Genomic DNA, 23982 nt, shown 5'->3' on the forward strand with positions numbered 1-23982 from the left:
GAAATGCACTCAAAGTCTTTGCAGAAAAGTCAAAAGAGGTTGGATGAAGTTAGAAAGGTAATGTTAACAGGTCCGAGGTCACCCCAGGATAGAGAGTCAAGGATTTACGGGACACCTTGGACAGTCTGTTGCAAGGGAGACCAGGCGAGACACAGTACCTGAAATGGTGAGAAAGCTCCAGCGGGGGCAGTTGTTCCTGGCAGCGGGTGCAAGTCGGAGCTTCATCCAGGGGAAGAGAAGATCTCGACGTGGAGGAAAGCTGGAGGTCGTTGCACTGCCAGGGAAGAAACCAGCCGTAGAGTTTGCCGGTTAAAAGGTACTACCCTTTTATTTGCGGTCAAAGTGGTGAAGCGTGGCTATCCGGCCCCGGGGTACTTGGCACGGGCGATTCGACCACAAGACGATCCAGGAAGGCGAAAACAGCGAACTGGTTGGTCCCACCAGCTCAAAGGGAAGAAGACTCTCCTGGAAGAAATTCTTCTGTCGTCGGGAAAGTGGTGAGTTTCGTACAGCAGGGCTCCACCGGTGGTGTTGTCGTTGTAGATGGCTCAGCTTCTCCCCTCTTCGGATTCTTTAAGTCCTGTGGCAACTTCAGAAGTTCCAGTCCCCAAAGCCCTGCTTTTTATGTAGAAACCCATCAGCCTAGCTGTCAATTAAACATGCTAAGTGGTGAGCCGGGCGGCTCACCACTGGGCCAATCACACAAGAGTGTGACTTGAGTTGCTAAGGCAACACAGTCCAGGGTGCCTATTCCCCCCTCTCCCACACATCCTGTAGAACCAGACAGAGTGGCACCACTTTTGGAGGCTTCTGTGTAGAAGCCTGCCAAAAGTGGAACAAAGGGCTCGACTTGGGTTAGGGTTTCAGAGGCAAACACAAACGCCATTTTAAAACCGAGTCCTGGCAAAAAGACCCAACCGGGGAATAAATATTAAATAAATAACCCGGCGGTATCTTTAACATTGCACCAAAAAGTGGTGCGTTTAAAATGAATGGGAAAATCCCATAGGAAATATTCCGGTGGAATATTTTGCGTGGTATCCACTGCCACCAGCCAGAAACTCGACAAGGGGGGACTGGACAGTGCCCCCTTGGAAAACAGACCCAGGGGCAATCAAATTACCCCTACCAGTATTTCCACAATATGATGGTTTGTACTGGTTCTGTTCACAATTTAAGACTAGTAAAGCCAATGGTGACTTTACATGCCCTGGGAGACAGTAGTCAGTCCCACGGTATGGAGTCTATGTTTGGGGGTCACTAGGACACCCCTGTGTTACTGCACGGACGGTACTGTGTATCACACTTAGCAAAAACACATGATGTCCTATGGAGTAAAAGACCCCATAGCCCATAAAATACATTACAAAGTCAAAGGACATTCTCAAATCGTGCCTAAGAGTGGGAGAAAAAGAGTCTCACTCTTAGCAGGAGAAAAACTTAAACCCCAAAAATCCAGCAAAGCTGCTGGGGGACTCACTAGGTTTGGGAAATTAGCCTTAACAGATAATTCTCCCTAACACTCTGGTATGGAGCATGACAGTATTGGGTCCGAGTAGCAGCGCTCCATTACAAAGACAGATATATCTGCATGATGTTATAATAAAAAACAACAAGAGAGCTTTGGCCTTTACAGCCTCGCAGATGGCAATCACATGGGTCCATCCACGTGTAAAATAAAATCAATAACTGAAGCAGCAGAGACTATTTTATCCAAGTTATTCCTTTACATTTCAGTGCGCAGTTGGATGTACAAGAATACGCAATGGTGAAAGGAGACTCCAGCCCCTCTACTTGTCCCCAACAAAGATTGTATTGCTAGAACAAACAAAGGCGACCGTGTACACAATTGTCTGGTTCCTCAGGGTAAGAAGAACTTCATAGAGATCTCATTTTAAGAATCTGTGCCATGGACTCCACACTGATTATATTTTTCAGGTTAGTAAACGAGGTTGAAAAATCAAATGGGTACATTCACTCCGCAAAACCCTCCAGCTAACTAGCAATGTCCTTCTCCCCATAAAGGCTGAAGGCCAAGATGGGGACATCTGTTTCTCTCAATTAAATCTAGGCGTGTCCGCATGTTTGCTAAAGTACACAAACCAAAGGGTGTTCCCGTTGGACACAATTTAAATATGACTCATGAAGCATTCTGCATCGGAACATAGGACTTCATCTTATTCATAGTGTACATGATATGTGTCAATTATGGACCGTAGGTTACATAAACAGTTTTTATTTTAGTTCTTCAGAAAATAATTATAAGTACTTATAATGTCTATACATTCATGTTGCAGTCCAAATATTGTGATCTGCACATACCTCAGTCAGGGCAAGTCAGTTTGTGTGCGTGACTAATCGCACCCACTTGTATTTGCTTAATGACACCTTTTCCCTGCCTTTCATCTTTAGTGTTTTTCGGTACTAGTATTCATAAGTTCCTATTAGTATCGCTGTCATTATGTTTATACATTCTTTTGAATCAATTGTGTTTATTTTCTTATGCTGTCATGTGATACATACCCTTTAGTTTTGTTTTTTTACGTATTTTGTTAAGTACTTATAATGTTCAGAAGAACTGAAAAAAACACTTATGTAATATATGGTCCATTCTTTGTACCATAATTGATTTATTTTATTTATTTGCATTTTTAAAGCGCTCACACAGCCTACGGGCATCAAGGCGCTGTTACAGGAATAGTTCGTTTTTTAGTTGCGGAATTGTTATTCTTTTTGTCTTAGTTGCATATTTATAACGTGCCCAAATACCCAGAGGTTTCTAATTGCGGACCCGGGATCGAACCGGTGTTGCTTCGTGTCGTCTTGCTTCCAAGGCGAACATGTTGCCGCTAAGCTGTCCTCCTGGAACAATTGATATATCATGAAAAAGATGAATAAGTCCTATGCATGTTCTGATGCTGAATGTTTCACAAATCATATTTAAACTATGTCCAACAGGAACACCCTATGGTTTCTCTATGTTTGGCTGCTCCCTCAGTCCCCGTTGAGTATGGAGCTCCCTTTAGTTTCATACATATTTGCTAAGCCATTTTGCCCATTAACAAAAGCAAACTGGTCCATGTGCGCTCATTTTGGTAAAAGGCTGGCTAACTTTCTCGCAAAAATCATTGCCAAGATTTTTTTAGATCCTTGTTTAATAAGGAAATAGGAATATAATTCCCACAATCAGAAAGGTTGCTCACTTAGGACAAATGTGATGAGCAGATTCCATAGATGTCGGCTGACATTTTGTGAAGAACAGCAGCAAACATGTTACACACTAGGCAGTACAGAGTCAAAATCTACAATCAACCCTGGGAGGCCCGCCCTTTCTAAACTACTCGGCCACACAGATTTTGTTTAGATCATTCAGAAACGTCAAGGTCTAAGAATAGTTACTGTATTCCCTTGTTCCCTTCCTGCCTTGAAGCGCTTTGAAGCACTCCTCCTGTGTATAAGCATTGTATAAATAAACAATTAAATAAATTGTCCCGGATGAAGTCCCTTGAAAGATCTTAGCCCAAATTATTAGTCAGTCGGGATATACTGCTCTTCTCTAGGAAGTCCCTCACATGCTCTAAAGGGGCTGAACACTGGTTCATAAAACTCTTTCTAAAATTTCCGCATTCTCCCTGGATCACCCTAATCTTGACCATCACTGTGATACAATTATTTCTCATCGATATTTGGAGCCTCAGCCTTTTTAACCTTGTACACTAGCAATGCATTATTCTTCTACTCACACATTCTCAATAGACCTTCATGTATTTTCTTAGCAGGAACGCTGCACTTTTTTATGTAGCTGTTCATTTCCATCCCACCTCGAGTCAGGGTTCTCAGATGTGTCCATCATGGATTACATACTTTCCCAGTGTTCCAAATTAGTTTAAGACACCATTTTCCTAGAAGCCTCCTCAATACCAATATGTCTCCCTCTTACGTATGACTTAAATGGTCCCAAATCTTACGAACGGCTTCTACTCGAAAAGCGTCAATTTGATCAGTGATGTAATTCTTTAATGCCAAGTCCTTAATTAGAAATGATCTACAGCGCCCCAGGCCCTTCACCGGCACTCCTAGTACAGGTGTCTGCAACCTGTAGCTCTCCAGATATTCTGTACTAGGACACCCATGATGCTTTATCATGGACTATGCTATGATACCCCCATAACATAAGGTATAGTAAAGCATATTAAAATGTTACAAATCAAACATGCATTTTCAATAAAAGCAGAACATGGCAAAGGGCTACAAAAACAATTTACAAGTAGAAATGTAAGGACTTTTAAAAATCAACTTACTGGTTCAGTGAGTGTGCTGTCTTTCTCTAAAAACTGAACCACACAGTATGCCAGCTAAATGAATAAAAAAATAAAAACAGTTAATTATGTTTACATAGTTAAATGTTTTTTGAACCGTTTTGTTAATTTAAACACTTTGTTTCAGAATATCTTAACGCCACATTAGAACAGTTGCTCTATATGTTGAGAATATGCATCACTGCCAATAGAAATTAATTATGAAGATTGGGGTTTTAGAACAAATTTCCCAGGCTTCTTCAGGCATTTTTCTTTTCCACTCAGGACAAATCAAATTGTATGACGCGTTATGCAAGCCTGCTTAGTGACTGAAGTTAAGCCTCTTACAAATCACATCAGTACATGCAAATCTTTGAGAAAAACCAATGGAAGCAAAAAACACGCAGTACTCAAGATTTACACCAGCCAATGTCAACTCTTGGACATTAAGAAATTGTGAAATGTGTGCTGTATGCATATAAAGAATTAAGGTCACGACTTAAATCTAAGTCTGGCTAGTACCTTACAATTTTATACGTCTCATTTATGGTCTGTACGTTCCTCATCATTAAGTCATGCTTCTATGCAATGTGTCCTATCGAACCAGTGAGTTTCCCTGTCACCACCAGTTTAAAACATCACAAATGATTTTGGTCACCCACTAATGCACGTTGCTATATATCAGACAGTGGCAGACTGCGATTTGGTTATCACAACTTTTCAGAAAAGATGCTGGCCAGATTGGCAATGACTTTCTTGCACGTGATTTGGGTGGGATGGGTGAAATCCTTAAAATGCTTGTGAGCTTTGCACTACGTTATGTATTCAAAAGAGTTCTATTCAAATTGATAGGTGATTCTTTTGAAACTTGGGGTGCAAACCCGCTGGAGAAAGTGCCTCCGTGATAAAGCACTGTATAAATCGTGAAAGAAGACCTTGGTCGTGAAGCCAGCGGTGCGGGCTGCACTCCGTATACCACTCTGAGTTGGTTTTAGTACTGTACTTATAATTTTACAAGTGTTAGTTGTGGTTTATAAAACAAACACGTTTTTATTTTGTGCTTATTATTTTCATAAGCTATGGTCCCTCCATTGGTATTCAGATTTTGAGGCTGTACTGAGGCCTACACATTGAGGCCTATGTATTTCGGGTTAAAACCCTTCCTCAGGGCCTGTCAACATGTATATTTAATCTGCCTTCTGGTCAAATCTATTAACATTGGTAATACATTTGCAGTAATTAACAAGACAACCACAGTTTCCACAATAAAGAAATAAAGTACCATTCATTGAGTGTGAACAAGAAAATCATCAAAAAAACGTGTTTGGACAATCAAGCACGAGTGAAAAATTGCATATACGTTACCAATAATATGTCATAGGATAGATAATTGGTTGGATCATCGAGAGGTTCATCGATTGAGGTAAGTCAGAAAGAAAGAGAAAGTTCAAGAAATAAAAAAAATATAAAAGAAATTGAAAAATAAATAAGCATGTATTCAAATACGTGAGTATTTGCCAAGTAATAGCTAGCTATACTGAACTACAGAATGGGGTCAGGAAACTAACCTGCTGTTCGCGTGTGTGAAGCTCGATTAAAAGCTTCCTGGAGAAAAGACAATCGTCCGTGCCTGCCCGTGTGATCGTAGTCATAGATCTGTAAGATAAATCGTGTCTAGTCATGTGTTGCTCTCATGGCGGACTAGCGAGAATGCAATCGTGTGGGCGAAGCATCTTACCTATGTAAATATCGAGCTATGAAGCAGCAGGCCGCTGCAGAAACTAGCAAGCAGAACGCCGTGAAAACTCGCCTGCAGGCTCAATCTTACTAAGTTGTTGTGGGTTGCCTAGGAAACAGATGTTTACGTGGTCAGGTGTACGCCGCGATACGTGTGTGTAAAACAAGCCGGACATCTTGAGATGATGTAGATAATATATGTGAGTAATTATAGAAGCGGAGGATCGCTTAATGTAGTAATGCCAATCTAGATACATATTGTTTGTAAAAGTAATTTTAATGAAAAAAAGGGGGTGGAAAGCCATATTAGAAAATAAAAAAGGGGAGATGGAAAAAAGGTAGAGAAAAGGCCAAAGGAAAAAACTAGCCGTGGGTGAAATCCTTGACCTGTGTGAAGGACTCCCCCTTGTTAAATTTGGACACTGGTGCACAGCTTATGGTAGAAAAGTTTTAAATTGTGGTATTGAGTATAATTCTTATATATTTTAGGTGCGGGGGAGGAACTAGGATCGTGGCACAAAATCCCTACAAAAGACAATGAAAGAAAGAAGATTCTACCTAGGAATCCTCCCGTCCCCTGCACACTTTCAATTGTTTGGACAAAAGTCCAATACGGTAATAATTCAAAAAGTATGATAATATATTGTACAAATTCAATGTAGATAAGTACCTCTTCTTCAAATGGCTAATACGGACTATTTAGAGGAAAGAGACAATGTTGTACAATATTATGCCACTATGAAGTGCCAAGGTATGCCACTTCACGGGGCTAGGTACTTAGGGACTTTTTAACCACTCTTTCTTTAGCCACAATATTTGAATATATTTGTTTTTCCATGCTTGAGCTTGCCTCTGGAACAATCTTGTTACCATCCTTGGACCCACTGGACCAATGACCGGTTTTGCCTGCTTAACCAAGATACATTTCTTAATATCCATTTATACTGTGTCTCCTATCATGCACCGTACATTGTAATTATGATTCTCTTTTTACTTGAGTCTTTGTTGTAGATGAGTACTTTCTATTAACTCTGCTTGGATTTTTTGTCTTAATCTCATTCAGTGACGTCCTTCGGGACAATACATGTTTTACTTTCTAGTAGAGTCTCTGTCATAGATGAGTATTTTCCATTAATTCTGCTTGGAAACTTTGTCCTAATCTCATTCAGTGATGTCCTTGTGGACAATTCAGAGGGGAATCAGTCAACCTACTTTTATTTCGATCATCTGAGGGGTTTCCCCACTTGTATTTGATTGCAACAGGCATTGGTCAGCTGATACAGCAGAATACCACCAATATGTATAAATTGAATCTTTGATTGTTGGTTAAAAACACTCTGATAAAGTGAAAACATCGGAATTTTATGAAAATATTGATTCTCTTATCAGGGGAGCAAGTTGTTATATTTAGTTTGTGTAGACATTATGTAAAACTGTATGAACAAAGTGTAATATTTTGAGTATAATATTGTACACCGTTGTCTCTTTCCTCTAAAGAGTCCGTACTGACCATTTGAAGAAGAGGAAAGTAACCTCGAAATGCATCACCGAGCAAAACAGACTGCATTTTTTTCATTTTTTTCTTATTTCTTTATGTAGACTATGATGCTGTATTGTTTTCTCTTCTGTAAACCAAAAAAAATTCTCATTGACATTGAATTATATACTCTATTTATAAAAACAATTTCTTGGTATGATCTTGTTATTTACTCATCTACATTGAAACTGTACAATATATTATCATACTCTGACTAATTACTGTATTGGACTTCTGTCCAAACAATTGAAAGTGTGCAGGGGACAGGAGGATCCCTAGGTAGAGTCTTCTTTCTTTCATTGAAGGAACACTCCCTTGTCCCTGAAAAGCAGGTTGTGTACCAGCGGAAGCTTGATGGGTGGGTACATGAGAGATAAGAGTTCTGAGAACCAGATCTGCCTCGGCCATGCTGGTACCACCAGTATTCGTCTGCATGGTTGCAGGTTGGCTGTGGAGGACGACTCTTGGTACGAGTGGATGTGAAGGCATATATATGAACCTCTCCATCTATGAAAACATGAAGGTGTTGCCCAGGCAGGCTGGTTGATGGAACCGGCTGGCAAACAAGTTGCATTTGGAGTTGCCTTTCATGGGAAATAGGTCCACCTCTTGTCCTCCTCCACCCCCTGCCCGAGTTCTGAAGAGGAGTTCCACTTGGGTTCCGGAGGTGGTAGCAGGAGCAAAGTCACCTGCTGAGGTAATCTGCCACAGAAAGAAAATACTTGAATTTAGAGCATGCAAAGGAATGCCAAGGCACGCTGACTATGCGCACATGCCTCACTGTTAACCAGTTTTGGTGGGGAAGGACGCATGGAGGAAAGAGGACTAAGGACTCGGACTACAGTAGTCACTAGAGTGACCGTTTCTTACTCCTATGTCCTGTCCCCTTTCGTCCATACTGATGGGACATTTTGTAGCATGAAAAACTCATGGGTGGAGGCTGCTTAAATAGCAGCAAATACGTTCTGCAGAACTACCCAACTAAACCGGGTATCAACAATGGAGCTGGTATCAAGACAATAGTGCTTGCAGAAAGCTGATGGGGCAGCCCACGCAGCAGCCCTGTTGAGATCTGTTGGGACTGATTTTGTATACTCTGGCCTGGTGGGTAGATGTATAGAAGGCTAACCTAGTATTGTGACAGGGACAACTCTGGGAGCTGTAGCCAAACCAGTTCAAGGAAGGTGGATGAGTGGTCTAGGCGAAGCCTCAAGATGTGGTGAGCTTGTAAGGCGTTCACAATGAGCGCACACAGTGAAACAGTCAAAGAACACACTTTGTCAATCAGGTATAAAAGTACTTCTATACTTCCGGCAAAATAACAGTGAAAATGACTACCAACAGGTAATAATATCACAACATTAATAACAGGCAAAATATATACAGGCAAAATGCACATCAAACTCCTGATAAGCACTACAGGTCCACAGAGATACAATCGTAGCTTCGAAATCCATCCTTAAGATGTATGGGGCGCCTTGTGCCCAAATGTTTAGCAAAGTTCCATAAAGTTTTGTGAAGCTGAAAAAAAAAATGAAGGTAGGGTCTCTGGGGTCCAATGAACAGTACCAAGGGTTAGGCGACAAGTTGAACAAACAAACGTGTCCCCAACTTTTGAAATGCATGAGCGAACAAGCAGTGGCAAAGCCAAACTATTTAAAAAGTTTATAAAAGTTATCAAAACCTTTAAGAGGGAGATGGTGGGGCAAGTATGTATCGCTACAACTCACCGCCTTACTCCCATTCTTCATAGGGCTTGGCAGGTCGGCTGAAGAGGGTCCAAGGTCCGCTGTCCCGCTGTCATCCTCAGCCCTTGATCCCCAGGGGCCACAGGTCTGAGAACTCCTTCGGTCGGCGACTAATGCTGGTGCAAGGTCTTGCAGTTGAGAAATGCAAAAGAACTTTATGCAAGGCCCATCTCAGTACTGGTAAGCAGTTTCGGTCAATGGCCACCGATGCACAGCAACGCAAAGGGATTCATTTCCCACAGCCAGACTTCGCCTCCCATCTCGGGTCCCCTTAATGCTGGGACCACGACATTTCACGGAGGTAAATCTTGTTGCAAAAGCTGAAGATCCCCCAAATTCCAGGCCTCAACTCGTAACGGCGATGTCTGCAGCACGGTACCCCAAACTCTGAGCTAGTCAGTCACTGGACACTCCCAAAGGCTCTTCTTTGTAGGACTCCGAGCTGACATTGAGAATGGATGATCCCTTCACTCCAGGGGTTGCAGCACTGCTGGAGGTCTTCCACAAGACAGGGCTCTACCAAGACAGCAAAGTTGGGTCGCCAGGCCTTCTCTCAACAGGTCTCTGGTCTCCTTGCAGGTCTTGCAGCTGGACAAGCTTCTTGGCTCAGTTTCTTCTGGGATCTCTCTAGAGTGGGTGCAGGGGTCCTCTTATCATAAAAGCCAGGTAAGAGCTGAAACTCATTAGACAATAACAGATCTGGCCCCCACACACACCACATCAGTGGTCCAATCAGGACCACTGGCAGCAAAATTCATGCATACCACTCAGACGCACCAAAACCAGTTTGTGGATTGCAGCCAGACAGTCCCAACCCACTGCCTGGTAGCAAATACCCATAGCACTGGAAGTCCATATAAGGATTGTCCTGGCCACATAGGCCAGGAAGAAGGGTAAAAAAGACAAGATGGTCAAAGGACAAGCAAAAAAGCAAAAAACCTTGCGGCATGGCCATGTTTGACCACAAGCCACAGTTTGTATCAAAACACAGTAAACGCAGTAGGGCTAAAATGAAATGCACCAAAAAGTAACTGCTGCCACCAGCTGGTCCCTTTAACACATCTAGAGTAACCAACAATCCTCAGTGTGTGAGATTAGGGCAAAACAAAAAGTGTACCCCATTGTACTGCATTGTAAGATACATTGTAAGATAAATTGTAAGATAAATTGTACAATGATAAAAAGTTACCAAAGTGATAAGTTACCAAAAGTAGTAACAGGACCAAGGGAAACAAAGTCTCCCAGTACTTATAAGCTGAAGGACATGTCAATTTCCCCATGAAAGATGAGTAAAAGCCAGTGTAGTGAAGCTTAACGCTTCATTGCACTGTGGAAAGCGGTCAGAATCAAAAATAAAAGCTAAATGTTTGGGGGGAGGAGGGGAATCCATACAATGGAACAAAAGGTGCTCTAAGGAGAAATCTTTCTTAACAGTATCCCACAGTACATGTCCTTGGATGGCGTCCGCACTTGCTTTAGCCCTGACCACATGGTGTAAATAGCCTTAGGGGGTGTCCTTTTTGTAAGGCGTAACATTGACTATAGCCAATACTAGCCATCTCGTAATAGCAGCTTTGGATGCCTGCATTTCTCAGTCCCCCCCCCCCAGACCCTCCCACCGCCCCGCTCAAAAGGGAACAAAAAGGCCATCCAATTTCCTGCAGTGTTTTGTTCTGTGTATATACAATTTCAGATCCTTGTGGACATCCAGACAGTGCAGGACAGAGTCTGCTGAGGATTTACGGTCCAGAAAAAAGGTTGGAAGTACCACTTCTTTTTTTTTTATTTGTATTTGGTTATGCAAAAACCTTTTACATTTTTCTATTTACATTCACAAGATTAAAAGAAATAACAAATCGCGATCTTGCGTCTCAAGTCCACTTAACATAACTGATCAAATGTAAAAAAAACTAGAGAATAGAAAAATCTAAATTTTTAAATTTACATTCGCTAAAAAGAGCGTAGACAGGGGGAATACATTCCATTAAAACAATATCCAAAAAAAGAAAAAGAAAAAAAAAAGAAAAGGGGAAGAAAGAAAATGAGCCTAGGCAATCCATATTAGTAAAACAAATGGGGGTATGATTCCAGCTCATTTACAACTTCAATGAAGATATCATTTTCGTGAAAAAAGATTTTCAAGGGGAGACCTTTGGCCTTTTCTTACGCATCACGATATCATGTTTTTCAAGGACTTTTACCACTGCCGTTGTCAGAGAAGTCGAATGTCCAGAAATTAGTCTAGCCCAAAACAATTCAGCAATGTAATCCCCTCTGCCGACTCCAAGTCTTGTAAAGAAGGAAAGTTTGGCAGGCCAGGTCCCCTCACATTCCAACAGTAGATGTTTCAGGGTTTAGTTGGAGGGGATTTTACAGACATTACATAGGACGTTGGAATTTCCCCCCATTGCCCCTTGCTGACAGAATATCCCCTGTATGTGCTATATTGAGTCATATTCTGAGAAAGTTCATCCTAATCCTCCAGTCCGGAAATTTCAGAAGGGCTATGACCCCTTGTTTTTTTCCGCTTTTTAGAAAAGGTTTTCGGGGTTTGAGAGCGCATCTCATCGATTGTGGTTATCCAATCGGTTTCATCCAAGTACTTTTTTGCCTTCAGAGGGTTGTGTATCAATGTCTCCAGATCTGTTCCTGCCTTTTCAAGACCCTCCATTGACCTTTCTTCTAGAAGAGATATTTTAGATTATTTTGCTACTAGATGGGTCTTAATATCAAAGTATAAGGTATCCTCATGTGCAGTAATGATTAGCCGAAAGAGGGAGATTCATTTCCAATCTGCCCGGGATTTGAGTGAACATAAGCCCAGTTCGAATCTCAGTGTGGAGATGGAAGGCTCAACGGGAGACAGAATACTCTCTTCCAGACCAGTCCTTCCAGCCTTTGCCAGTCTACATTCCACAGACACGTTTTTGTTTCCGGTCCATAGAGGATCACCAGGACCACTTTAGATGAACAAGTTACTTTCTTACCTGGTAACGTTCTTTCGATGGGATGTTCCGACGACGTATTCCACATCTATGACAGGTAATCACCACAGCTGTGCTGCTTTTGAAAATTTTTGGCGTCTGTGTCCTGCGTCGATGACCTCGATATGCTGTCCTCGAGGGCCTCCGTCGAGCCGACGTCACCGGATGTTATAAGTAGGACGCATGGCGCCCATAGCCTCAGTTGTAGTTTTTTCCCCCAGAACGTGTGGCACCAATCTTCTGCCAGTATGACTACAGAAAGCCTTGCGGAAACGAAAGCTGCAATTGCAAAAGAAATTCTGTAGAGGGGTAGGTAGGGAGGGAGCGATGTGGAATACGGCATCGGAACATCCCATCGAAAGAACGTTACCAGGTAAGAAAGTAACTTGTTCTTCGAAGGGATTGGTTCCTCCGATGTATTCCACATCTAGGACAGACTCCCAAAGCATTACCAACGTAAGGAGGTGGGAAAATAATTTAGAATGTTAGAATGCCCAATTAAATTGCAGAATGAAGGACCGCTTTGCCAAAGGCCAAATCTTGCCCGTGGATAGAATCGGGGAGTAGTGTTTTACAAAAGTATGGACAGAGGCCCATGTGGCTGCTTCACAAATGTTACGAATGGGAATCCCCCCTCTGCAGGGCAGTAGAGGCAGCCACACCCCTAGTAGAATGGGCCCCTAGGCCTACCGGAGGGTCCTTACCCGCCAAGCGGAAACATTCAGGAATTGTCAAGATAATCAATCTAGACAAAGTCTGTTTAGTAACAACTTGTCCCAAACGCCTTCCAGCGTATCCTACAAAGAGCTGATCGTCCACTCTGACCCAGGACATGCGCGAGATGTAGAAACTTAAAGCTCTCCTAGGATCCAACCTATGGAGCCTCTCCTCTTCCTTACCAGGATGCGAAGGAGGATAGAACGCCGGAAGAAATGACCTTCTGGCTTAAATGAAATTCTGACACTACTTTCGGAAGAAAAGAAGGACAAACCCTAAAACAACCCTGTCCTTATGGAACACTGAAGGGTGGCTTAATGGAAAGTGCCTGCAACTCACTCACTCTGCGAGCAGAAGTAACTGCAACTAAAAATACAGTTTAAGGTCAACAGTCTCAAAGGGCAAGAATGTAAAGGCTCAAACGGAGCTCCCATGAGGAATTGTAGAACCAAGTTCAAATCCCAACCGGGCACTTGGAAAGGAGACGGTGGGAACACATTAGTGAGCCCTTTCAGAAACTGAGAAATCGAAGGAATTTTAAAATAAGAACACTCGTCAGACTAGCGCTTAAATATGGACAGCGCCGCCAGGTAACATTTAATGGTACCCACTTACAGGCCCGAGTGGGCTAACGAAATAAAAAAAAGAGAACCACAGGAATGGCACATGAAAAAGGATCCACATGCTTAACCCTGCACCAGTCGCAGAACTTTCTCCAATGGCAACGGTACAGAGACTTTGTTGCAGGCCTTCTGGCCAAAAGCAACACCTCCATCAAGTCTTCCGGACCCAATCCTTATAACTCAACCTTTCAGAGGCCAAGCATGAAGGTTGAGGGACTTGACCTCTGGATGGAGAACCTGACCCCCCTCCCGTGAGAGCAGATCGTCTCGATAGGGAAGACGGTGTGGAGGGCAGATGGACAATGCGAGAAGGTCCGGGAACTACGTTCTCCTGGCCCATGCCGGAGCAATGAGGATCCTTCGGGAATCGAACCTCCGTAACCTCCACAGCACTTGTGGAATGACGGGGACTGGAGCAAACGCGTACAGCAGTGGGAAGGACCACTCCACTACGAACGCGTCCCCAAAGGCTGCTTTTGGAGGAAATTCCCACAAGCAGAATCTTTCGCACTTCCGGTTGACACTGGTGGCGAAGAGATCCACTTGAGGGGTCCCCCTAAGGGCAAAGATCTCCAGATGAATCTCCTGGGCCAGTTCCCACCCGTGAGAGACCATGCTCAGCCTGCTCAGAGCGTCCGCCGCCGCGTTTTCATCTCCGGCCAGATGAACTGCCGAGATCGAAATTTCCTGCTGGATGGCCCAGAACCAGAGCTGCATCGCCTCTCTGCATAGAGGGAGAGACCCTGCCCCCCCCTTTTTTGTTGAGGTAGTGTATAGCCATTGTATTGTCCGTCAGAATCAGGACAGTCTTCCCCCGCACAGACGGCAGAAAAGCCTTAAGGGCTAGCCCAACGGCCCTCGGCTCCAACAGATTGATATGGAGTCTGGACTCTGACGGAGACCAACGATCGTTGACTCAACTCGTTGGCATGAGCTCCCCATCCCGTGAGGGATGCGTCCATCACGATCGTCACCTCCGGCCAGGGTAGCCAAAATGGAGCCCCCTTTATCAGATTGCCTTCGACGGCCCACCACACAAGATCCTGGGCGACCAAGGGCGGCACCTGAACGGTATCCGACATCCTGCCGGAGGACTGTGACCATTGCATCTTGAGAGCCCACTGCAGAGATCTCATCCTCAGCCTGGCCTCTGGCACCAGGAAAATGCAGGATGCAATGAGGCCGAGCAACCTCAAGTACTCGAACGCCGGGAGACTCTGGGCATGTTAAAACTTGTTCACCATCTGCAGAATGTGATGAGTCCTCACCTGGGGAGGAAAACACAGCCCCGGGGATGTGTCGAGCGCTGCTCCGACGTACTGGAGCCGCTGGGTAGGTGTCAAGTGGGACTTCTTTAAGTGGAGGTAGAAACCCAGCCTGTGAAGGGAGTGGCAGGTGACTGACAGATGATCCAGGACTTGCTTGGGAGAGCGCGCCCTGATCAACCAATCGTCCAGGTAGGGGTAGACGTGAATCCCCCCTTTCCTGAGATACGCTGCCACCACCACCATGAGCTTGGTGAAGACCCTCGGGACTGAGTGCAATTCGAACGGCGGACCCGAAACTGAAAATGCGAGTCGCCAACTGCGAACCTCAGATACTTCTTGTGCTTGGGATGAATCGGCACATGAAAGTAAGCGTCCTTGAGGTCTGGAGACACCAACCAGTCCTGAAGTTGAAGGGCCTGGAGAGAGAGAAAGAAAGAAAGACAGAAAGAAAGACAGAAAGAAAGACAGAAAGAAAGACAGAAAGAAAGACAGAAAGAAAGAAAGAAAGAAAGACAGAAAGAAAGAAAGAAAGAAAGAAAGAAAGAAAGAAAGAAAGAAAGAAAGAAAGAAAGAAAGAAAGAAAGAAAGAAAGAAAGAAAGAAAGAAAGAAAGAAAGAAAGAAAAGAAAGAAAGAAAGGAGACCATCTTGAACTTGTCCTTCCTGAGGAGCTTGTTCAAACCACACAAGTCCATGATGGGTCTCAATCCCCCAATCTTTTTTTGGGATCAAAAAATATGGGGAATACCATCCCTTGTTCCTCTCCGCTACAGGCATCAGTTCTATGGCGCCTTTCTCCAGCAGGAATTTGATTTCCTGCGCAAGGAGCGGATCCGGACTCTTCAAAGAGAGATTCCCTAGTGGATTGCTGTGAGGCCTCTGCCAGAAAGGAAGACAGTAGCCGTGGGCTATGATCTCCAGAACCCACACATCTGAAGTAATGGCACGCCATTCTACAAGATGCTGCGCCAGCCTTCCCCCCCCCCCCCCACTGGCGAACCATTGGACATGGCCTCATGACTGAGCTGAAGAGGCTGCGGCAGTGCCTGAGGGCAAAGAGGCAATTGCCCGAGCGGCCTTGGCACCTCGAGTACCTTGTTTTCCACCTCTGGCACTCCTACGGTGGCCCCTTTGACTTGCAGCTCCCCTCGATCTACCAAAGGAAGAGTAGCATCGAAAGGAACCTCCCCTCCATTGCTGTCCCCTAGGACGAAAAGGCGGAGGTTGGGGAACTGCAGCGCTTAACGACTTTGCTGCAGCTTTGGAGGTCTGCAACCTCTCAAGGCTCTGGTCAGCCTTGCTGCCAAAAAGATGTTCAGCATCAAAGGGCATGTGGAGAAGCCGGGCTTGTACGTCAGGAGCAAACCCCGACTCACGCAACCAAGCAAAGCTGTGCATCACAGTGCTCGCCGCCATGGAACGGCTGACACAGTCTGCTATGTCCAGACCCGACTGAACAGATTCACACATGGCATCCTTGCCATCCTGAACGAGGGCAAGAAAACCATCCCGTTCCTCCCCTTCGGGAATATGTTCAGTGCCAAAGATACACAGGGTGTGTCACAGTGTGAGTGAAACGTGCTAAGGCACACACAGAGTTGGCTGCCTGTAAAGCCATACCCCCTGAAGAAAACGCTTTCTTTGCCCAGCCATCAAAACGTGTCTCGCCCCTATCAGGAGGGATGGTTGGGTACGACGCCTGCTTTGCTGGGGCCGTAGCCGCCTGCACCACCAAACTCTCTGGAGTGGGCTGCTTAGTCAAGTAGCACGGGTCGCTACTGGCTGGACAGTATTTTTTCGGCAACGACTTGCTTACAGACGGGAGACTCTCCGGAGCAGTCCAAGCCGCCGCCACCCTTCTCTGTAAAGCCATATGAAATGGCAGCACCAGGTCAGTGGGTGGACCTTGGTCAAGGATATCTTTCAGGGCATCCTGCAGAAAATCCACTGGCGGCGCATGCCACCACAAGTACTCAGTCACCCTCGACATGAGTGGCCTGTACGAAGATTCAGCATGCGTACCAGGCTCAGGTCTGCCAAACTCAACCTCTGGGGAGGTATCAAGACCACTGGCATCGTGCAAAGACTGACGCAGGGCTTCCAACTGGCTATGACCAGATAACAGGTCATCAGGAACCTCATCAGGAACCAAACGTTCCTCAGACCCTTCATCCACCTCAGAGATGTAATCCAGAGGCTGCAACAAATCCCTGGATGAGGGCACAGAAAAAGGCTCAAATACAGGCCTTACTGACTTCTTCAGGGCGTTCCTCAGAGTTTCCCCCGAGGCACGGGGTACCTCTGGTAAAGACTCCAAAAAAGGCATTGAGGGCAACGACAAAATCGGCGTCGAGCGTGGTGCCGATGGCTTCGACACAGACCTCGAGGGCGGTGCCCCGAGCGTGTCCTTCAACGGACATGGCGCCGATGGCGTCAACGTCTTCTTAGAAGACCTCACAGGCTCTACCGGTCTCGAGGGTGTCGAGGACTGGGAGCTGGAGCGGGCATGGCTAGAGTGATCCACCTTGTCCGACCAGGACCTCGAAGGTTCCCGGTGATCGTGCCGACTACCTGAGCCCGAAGGCGTGCTAACGGTGCTCCTAGCGCGTTCCATGCAGGCTTCTCTCGAAGGTGCGGACGGAACGGAGCCCTGCGATTTGAAAATCGCCAACATTTCCTTACGAAATGTGTCCCATTCCGCAGGAGAGGAATGCTTGGTAGGAGAGTCCTCGGACAAGGACGGGGAAGGCGACTGGTGACGGCGCTTCCGCGAGTGCCTCGAAGAGGCAGAGGAATGGCGGGAACAACTCCGGGACCGAGACCCCCTGGACTTACGCAGATGATGCGGAGATTCGCCCCTCAAATCGTCGGTCGAAAGCCCAGTGGATTTCGACTTTCGGGGCTTGGAAACCCTACCAACCGACAGCAGCTTCTTTTGCTCCCACAAGGCCTTTGACGTCACAGACTGGCAATCGTCACAGTCATCGGTGGTGTGGTCCTTGCCGAGGCACCAGAGGCAGATGTCGTGTGAGTCCGCAAGTGACATCTTGGAACCGCAGTCCCGAACACTTCTTGAATCCCGACCGCGGGGTAGAAGAAGAAGACATAATTTCACAGATAGAATCAGAAGAACCAGGGCGCACTGAGATCTCCAAAGTGAACCAGTTTGCGGAAAAAAAAAGGGAGCTGAGGCTACGGACGTCTTCCGTCCTACTTCTAACATCCAGTGATGTTGGCTCGACGGAGGCCCTCAAGGACAGTTTATCGACGTCATCGACGCAGGACATTTTCTTAAGCAGCACAGCTATGGTGATTACCTGTCATAGATGTGGAATACGTCAGAGGAACCAATCCCTTCGAAGTATAAAATTTAATTAATGGGAGGATTGCGTATTTGCAGAATTTTGCTAGGATCTTTTTCATCTGGGGAACTAGCTGCAAGATCGTCATCTGAACGTCTTGTTCCACCATCCCCTGCGATGGAAAGGCATACACCTTATAACCCAGGTAGGTCAGATCTTCCACACTTAAAATGCTCTGTCCCCTAGCTTCCAGTATGAATAGTTTATCTTCTTATTTGGGTGTTTGAAGGCGACTATCCTCGATTTCTTTGCATTAATGGCAAGATCATTCTCCTTTGCATAGACATTGAGTTTACCAGCTACTGGTGTTTTGTGGAGCAGTATCTCGTCGGCATAGGAAAGCCAGTGGATCTTACATCCATTGATTATAGGACGGGCTAATGCCGATTCTTCTAGAGACTCTCCCATATCCGCGAGGTAAAAGTTGAGAAATAATGGGGCTCCCAGGCAACCCTGTCGTACTCCTTTCTACCTTGATCGGTTCTGAGAGATGACCATCATTGAGCCAGACTCTAATGGTGGTATCTCTATGGAGTTCTATCAACATAGCTAATAGCCCCTCTGGGATACCCCATTTCCTTAGTTTTAACAATAGTCGATTTCTGTTCACATGGTCAAAGGCCTTTGAGAAGGCTACCCAGGCCCCATATAACTGTTCTCCTTTGACCTTTGTTTTCTCACTTAAGATGTTTAATATCAGCCCATTTAGTGCTGTGGAGTGCCCTCCTCTAAAGCCTGTTAGATGTTTTGAGAGGATTTTCTTCTCCTTCACCCAACCCTCTAACTGCCCCCAATAGTTTGTAGGTTGTAGCCGGTCGCCCCCTTGAATAGCGGGATTATAACCGCAGATTTACATGATGAAGGGAATGGTTGGCTTTCTAGGATCCCTCCGAATAGCCAGAATAGTAATTTGGCCCATAGTTTGGGCTGTTTCTTCAGCACTTGATAAGTTAGGACATTTGGCCCTGCTGCTTTAGAGGATGAAGATTTGGCAATCGGTTCCAACAAAGACTGTTCCCACAGAGGAAGAAACCAGCGAGTTGTTTTATCAAGCCTATACTCGGTCGACACAGGATTTTTAAAACTAGCTGAGAGATAATCTATCCAGCTCCTCTCTGACACCAGATTGCACAGTGCGGTGTCTGGATTACCAACTGTTACGCTCACCTGGTCTCTTCGGGGACGTTGGGGCACGGTTGCAGCCCTCCCTGGTAGTGGATCACCCTTGTCAGGCTTTTTCCCCTGCACATATGCTGTGGGCTGCGACAATTGGTGACGCTGCGGCAATTGGTGACACTGCTCCTGCGTGGATATGAGATATCGTGAGAATGCCGCCATGTGACTGTTGTCTCTCTCGAACCCTTCTTCCCAAAGTCTGGTGAGCATGCGCCGACCCATATAGGCTCACCTGTTGATTAATGACGACAAGCTCTCCGTCCTGCTTCTCCTTGCAGGGGCACTTCTTGATGGACCGAGTTCCTTCACAGACCCATTGTACGTGGCGGCCCAGACCAGCTGTGACTACCCACTCCTGATGGTAAGTGTCTTATAGCTTTAAAATATTGTGATGTTAGTTCTTGATTATTGTCTGTGTCCTTTAATGATGTCCCTCTTCTGCTTTCTCCCAACAGGTGAAATTGCAGCCCTACGCTAGTTGCAGTGCATGAAGCGAGGCCAAAATGGAAGAGAACGGAGCCCAAGATGCTCCGACAGCAGGTGAGTGTTCGTTTAAGGTTGAGCGCAAAGATTTGTCAAAAGCGCGACCTTAAACGTAATGTCTTTATAATTTCTAACCTTGACTTTATCTTCATCTCTTGCAGGTGCCGTCTTCAGATGAACTGCTCACTGTGCCGCGATGTCAGGGTTGAAGTGTTGCTTTCCAGAGGTCTGGAGATGGATGATGAATACCAGAGTCAGTGGTGATGCGTGTTGACGAGAACAGGTCCCAAGGTAAGTGCTGAGGCTGGTAGCTGGAATCAAAGGTAAGATGCACTCAGGCGGCAGTGAGCATTACGCTGCCATCAGTGCAGAATAAAGCGAAGCGCTTGCATGAAGCCTGGGCAGACTTATATAGTCTAGCTCTGGCCACGCCCATTAGTCTTGGCTTACCGGCCCCTGCCTGCCACTCCTAATGGGTGCTGCACGTGCAATTCAGCTTTCCCCAGCAGCCACGGCCCAATAAATGCACGTGGAAGTTCCTGAAGGTGAAATAAAGTACTTTCGCACCAAATAAAGTGCGTCAGCTTACATTTGTTCATGAGCCTGGCGCACAAGGTGCCAGGACTGAGTACAGCTGGGCCTTCTATGCTTTATTGTCCCAAAGGGACAATTAAAAGTTTTTACCCCTTGCCCTCGTCCACTGATGGTGCAGGGTCTCTGTTTTCGGGCCAGAAGCCATGACACTAACCGACGAATTACTGACCAGAATTCTCTAGAATCATTACTTCCTGTTAACTTCAGCATTCGCTCACCATGATGCTGGAGTCACCACATCCTCCTACTCACAGACCACTGCTTGTACCTCAGTGATACTCTCTTGGACTCCCTTCCATATTCTTCTCTGAGACCCAGGTTCTTCAAATGTCTCAGTTTTTGTTTAAGGAGCTTTTGTTCCTGTCTGGTCGCCTCATCAAATGAATGTCGATGGACTTGTTTACTTCCACCTCTCCCCCCCCCCCCACTTGGCGGACAGATCTGTTATTCTGGGCGCCCCTTTCTTTTTTGTATTCAAACAAACGTGTCCAGGAAAACCTGAAGGCTGCAACAGGCGGGGTTCCAATAGATATTGGAACAAACACCTCAAGGGAAGGTTTCAGATCTTTCATGATAATCTTGCTAGCCTGAATGCCAATTTAATTTTCAAAGATCACTGTCGAATGGCATTTCTAAGCGCCATCAGCAGAATCTCCTGACAGTCTGCCTTTGGCTTTTTGGAGAGCAGGTAGGCAATAGAATGTATATCCTTCAATTAAGATTGGATTAACCAACCATGTTTCTTGTAAAAATAGAATATCTATGTTTTGGAACAAATGACCTTTCATTTTCCTGGAGGTGAATGTATTGGGGCCCGCGTGGTCCATAATAAATCGGCAGACCCTCAAAGAAGCGAGGTGGGATATAAAAGATAAATCATCTAACATACTGCGCTTAGGAATCCGACCCACCTGTTTTTCTATTGAGACCTTGTTGATTGTTTCTTAGCAGCATGAGCAATTTTCATGTTATATGAGGACAGGCCCAAGTGACCCAAGGCGTAAAGGGGACACTGTTGTGAAGCATCGCAAACATGTCTATAGTGGGGAGACCGCCACGCCAGATAGAATTTTGTATTGCCGAGAGATTGATTCCCCCCACTCGTGTTTGGAGTTTTGTAATCTGTTAAGGAGATCTGCTTCTGTGTTTAACACTCCTGCCGGGTGGACTGCCCTGAGCATAATACTGTGGGGCAGTGCCCATTCCCATATGGAGAACGACAGCTGACAAAGGGGTAGCAATCTGGTGCCTCCATGCTTGTTTATATAAGACATCCCAGGCAGTCGAGCTGTCTGGACAAGAGCTGTTCTGCAGATGTTTGGGAGGAATGATTGTAGGAAACTGAAGATAGCTGTTAGCTCCCGAACATCTATATGTTGTGTTTTCTACTGGTCGAAGGACAGGCTGTGAACTTTCAGGCGCCTCAGCATGACTCCCCAGCCACTCGGTGAAGAGTCTGCGAGTATGGACTCTTCGGTGGGAGGCTATGTAAAGGAGACACCCTGGGCAAAGTTCTTCTGGTCAGACCACCAAAGATGATCGTGGTCCAAGGATGCTGGCCCAGGAACCTGCTGTGATTGTTTTTACATGGCTTTGTTCCATAAGCGTCTCAAATGTAGCTGCAGTAGTCTCACTTCGTCTCAGTTTAGATTTGGCATGCGCACATGCATGCTGCCATGAGGCCGAGAAGCCTCTTCTACCAACAAGCTGTGAGCACTTTTTACGTCCGAAAGATTGACACTGTCAGGTGTATGTTAGAGATTCGCTGTGGTGAAGGGAAAATCCCGGCCAGCCTAAAGTCACATACAAACCCCAAGTTGAACAGAGTTATCTAAAAGAGTCTGCAAAGCTGCAAGGCCTCAGGGCAGAAGTCGCTCTAACTAACCAATCGTCCAGGTATGGTTATATGTGAATTCCCTAGAGACTAAGTGAGCCGGCCACAGTGCTTATAAGCTTGTTGAATACTCTTAGGTATGTATGGAGTCCAAAGGGCAGAGCCAGATATTTATAGTGGTGTCTTCAGACTGAAAATCTGAGGAACGATCTGCGGGGTTCCCCGATCGGTACATGGAGATAGGCGTCCTTTAAATGCACCACACAACCTTTGCACAGAGCCCTGTATTTGGGCTGGCTGATCATGTTTAACCTTTCGCTGTGGAGATTGAGGTTGAGAAATCCAGAATTGTCCTCACCAAAGCATGGTTCTTTTTGGGGATCTAGAACATTTGAGTAAAACCTTAGACCTCTCTCGCTGGGGTGGGGATCATCATTTGCTGTTTGTATACGTCCTGCAACCTAGCAGTGGAACCCAGTTAAATTAGGAGGAGAAACAGGGGAAAGGTGGAATGTGGAAGCCCCTGGACAATACCGATAGGATCTAAGGGTATCCAATTACAAGACAAATGTTCAAATGGAGGGTGACGGGGGTGGGCGGGACATGGGGGAGTCTGCAAATTACTGGAGTCGGTGGACCTGCTGTTCGTCATTGCTTCTTAGCTTGCAGTGCAGGATGAGTATTGTCCAGAGAAGAAACCTTTGGGCAATGCTCCTGCATGCCTCCTTCAATGTGTTCTTGTATTGTATTTGTATTTATTTTGTTTATATACCGCTTTACTCGAAAACACTGTACATTTTAACAACTGGATACATATAACATTACAGTAGAAGCAATTTACAATTATGAATCAAACCAACAAAACAGTAAGTAGAGCAATTAAACTGATTGTCTCGGGAGGATAGCTCAACGGCAACGTGCTTGCCTTGGAAGCAAGATGACACGGAGCAACATGGGTTCGATCCCCGGGTCCGCGCTTAGAAACCTCTGGGTATTAAGCGCGTTATAAATAACCTATCATATCATATGAGAGGGAAGAGGGAGAGTAGAGCAATTAAACAGAGGGAGGAGGAAGGGTTGAGGAGGGGACAGAGGAGTGAAAACAGAAGGGGTATGAGGGCGACAATGGGGTGGTTGGGGTAAGGGGAGGGAAATGATCATGGTGAAGAGACAAAGGAAGGAGGGGAGCAAGAAGCGGGGAGGGTTTCATGGCGGGGGATGGAGAAGGAGAGATTTAGGGAGAAGGTAGGTATAGAGCGGATAGAGAGGTAAGGAGTTCCAGTGCAGGGGGGCTAGGAGCTGGAAGGAGCAGAAACGGGAGGGGGCACACAGGGATGGAGGAACAGTAAGAAGGAAGTGGTCCGCTGAACGAAGGGAGCGGGAGGGAGTGTAGAAAGAGAGGAGGGAGGAGAGATAAAGGGAAGCAAGACCATGGAGGGATTTAAAGACTGAACAGAGGAAATTAAATTTAAGTTGGGAGTGAAAGGGAAGCCAGCCAAGGGATGAGAGGGAAGCAGAGATGGAGTCTCGGGAGGTAAGGAGACAGAGGGTACGGACGGCAGAATGGTAGATAGATTTGAGGGGGCGAGATGAGAAGTAGGTAGTCCAAAGAGTAAGGAGGAG

The 23982-nt window shown here is 45.7% G+C and overlaps 1 protein-coding gene across 4 annotated transcripts in view; it reads right to left on the bottom strand.

Moving 5' to 3' along the window:
* Positions 1-23982, bottom strand: part of PPP2R5C (protein phosphatase 2 regulatory subunit B'gamma) — a 1570607-nt gene that overhangs the window by 437478 nt on the left and 1109147 nt on the right. For all 4 annotated transcript variants that reach the window (XM_069637762.1, XM_069637761.1, XM_069637763.1 and 1 more), the window contains one exon: positions 4302-4355. In XM_069637762.1, the coding sequence (XP_069493863.1) occupies positions 4302-4355 (54 nt within the window). The remainder of the gene's footprint in view (positions 1-4301; positions 4356-23982) is intronic.

Source organism: Ambystoma mexicanum, chromosome 14 (genome assembly GCF_040938575.1).
Source record: "Ambystoma mexicanum isolate Mex_15411 chromosome 14, UKY_AmexF1_1, whole genome shotgun sequence".
NCBI lineage: Eukaryota > Metazoa > Chordata > Amphibia > Caudata > Ambystomatidae > Ambystoma > Ambystoma mexicanum.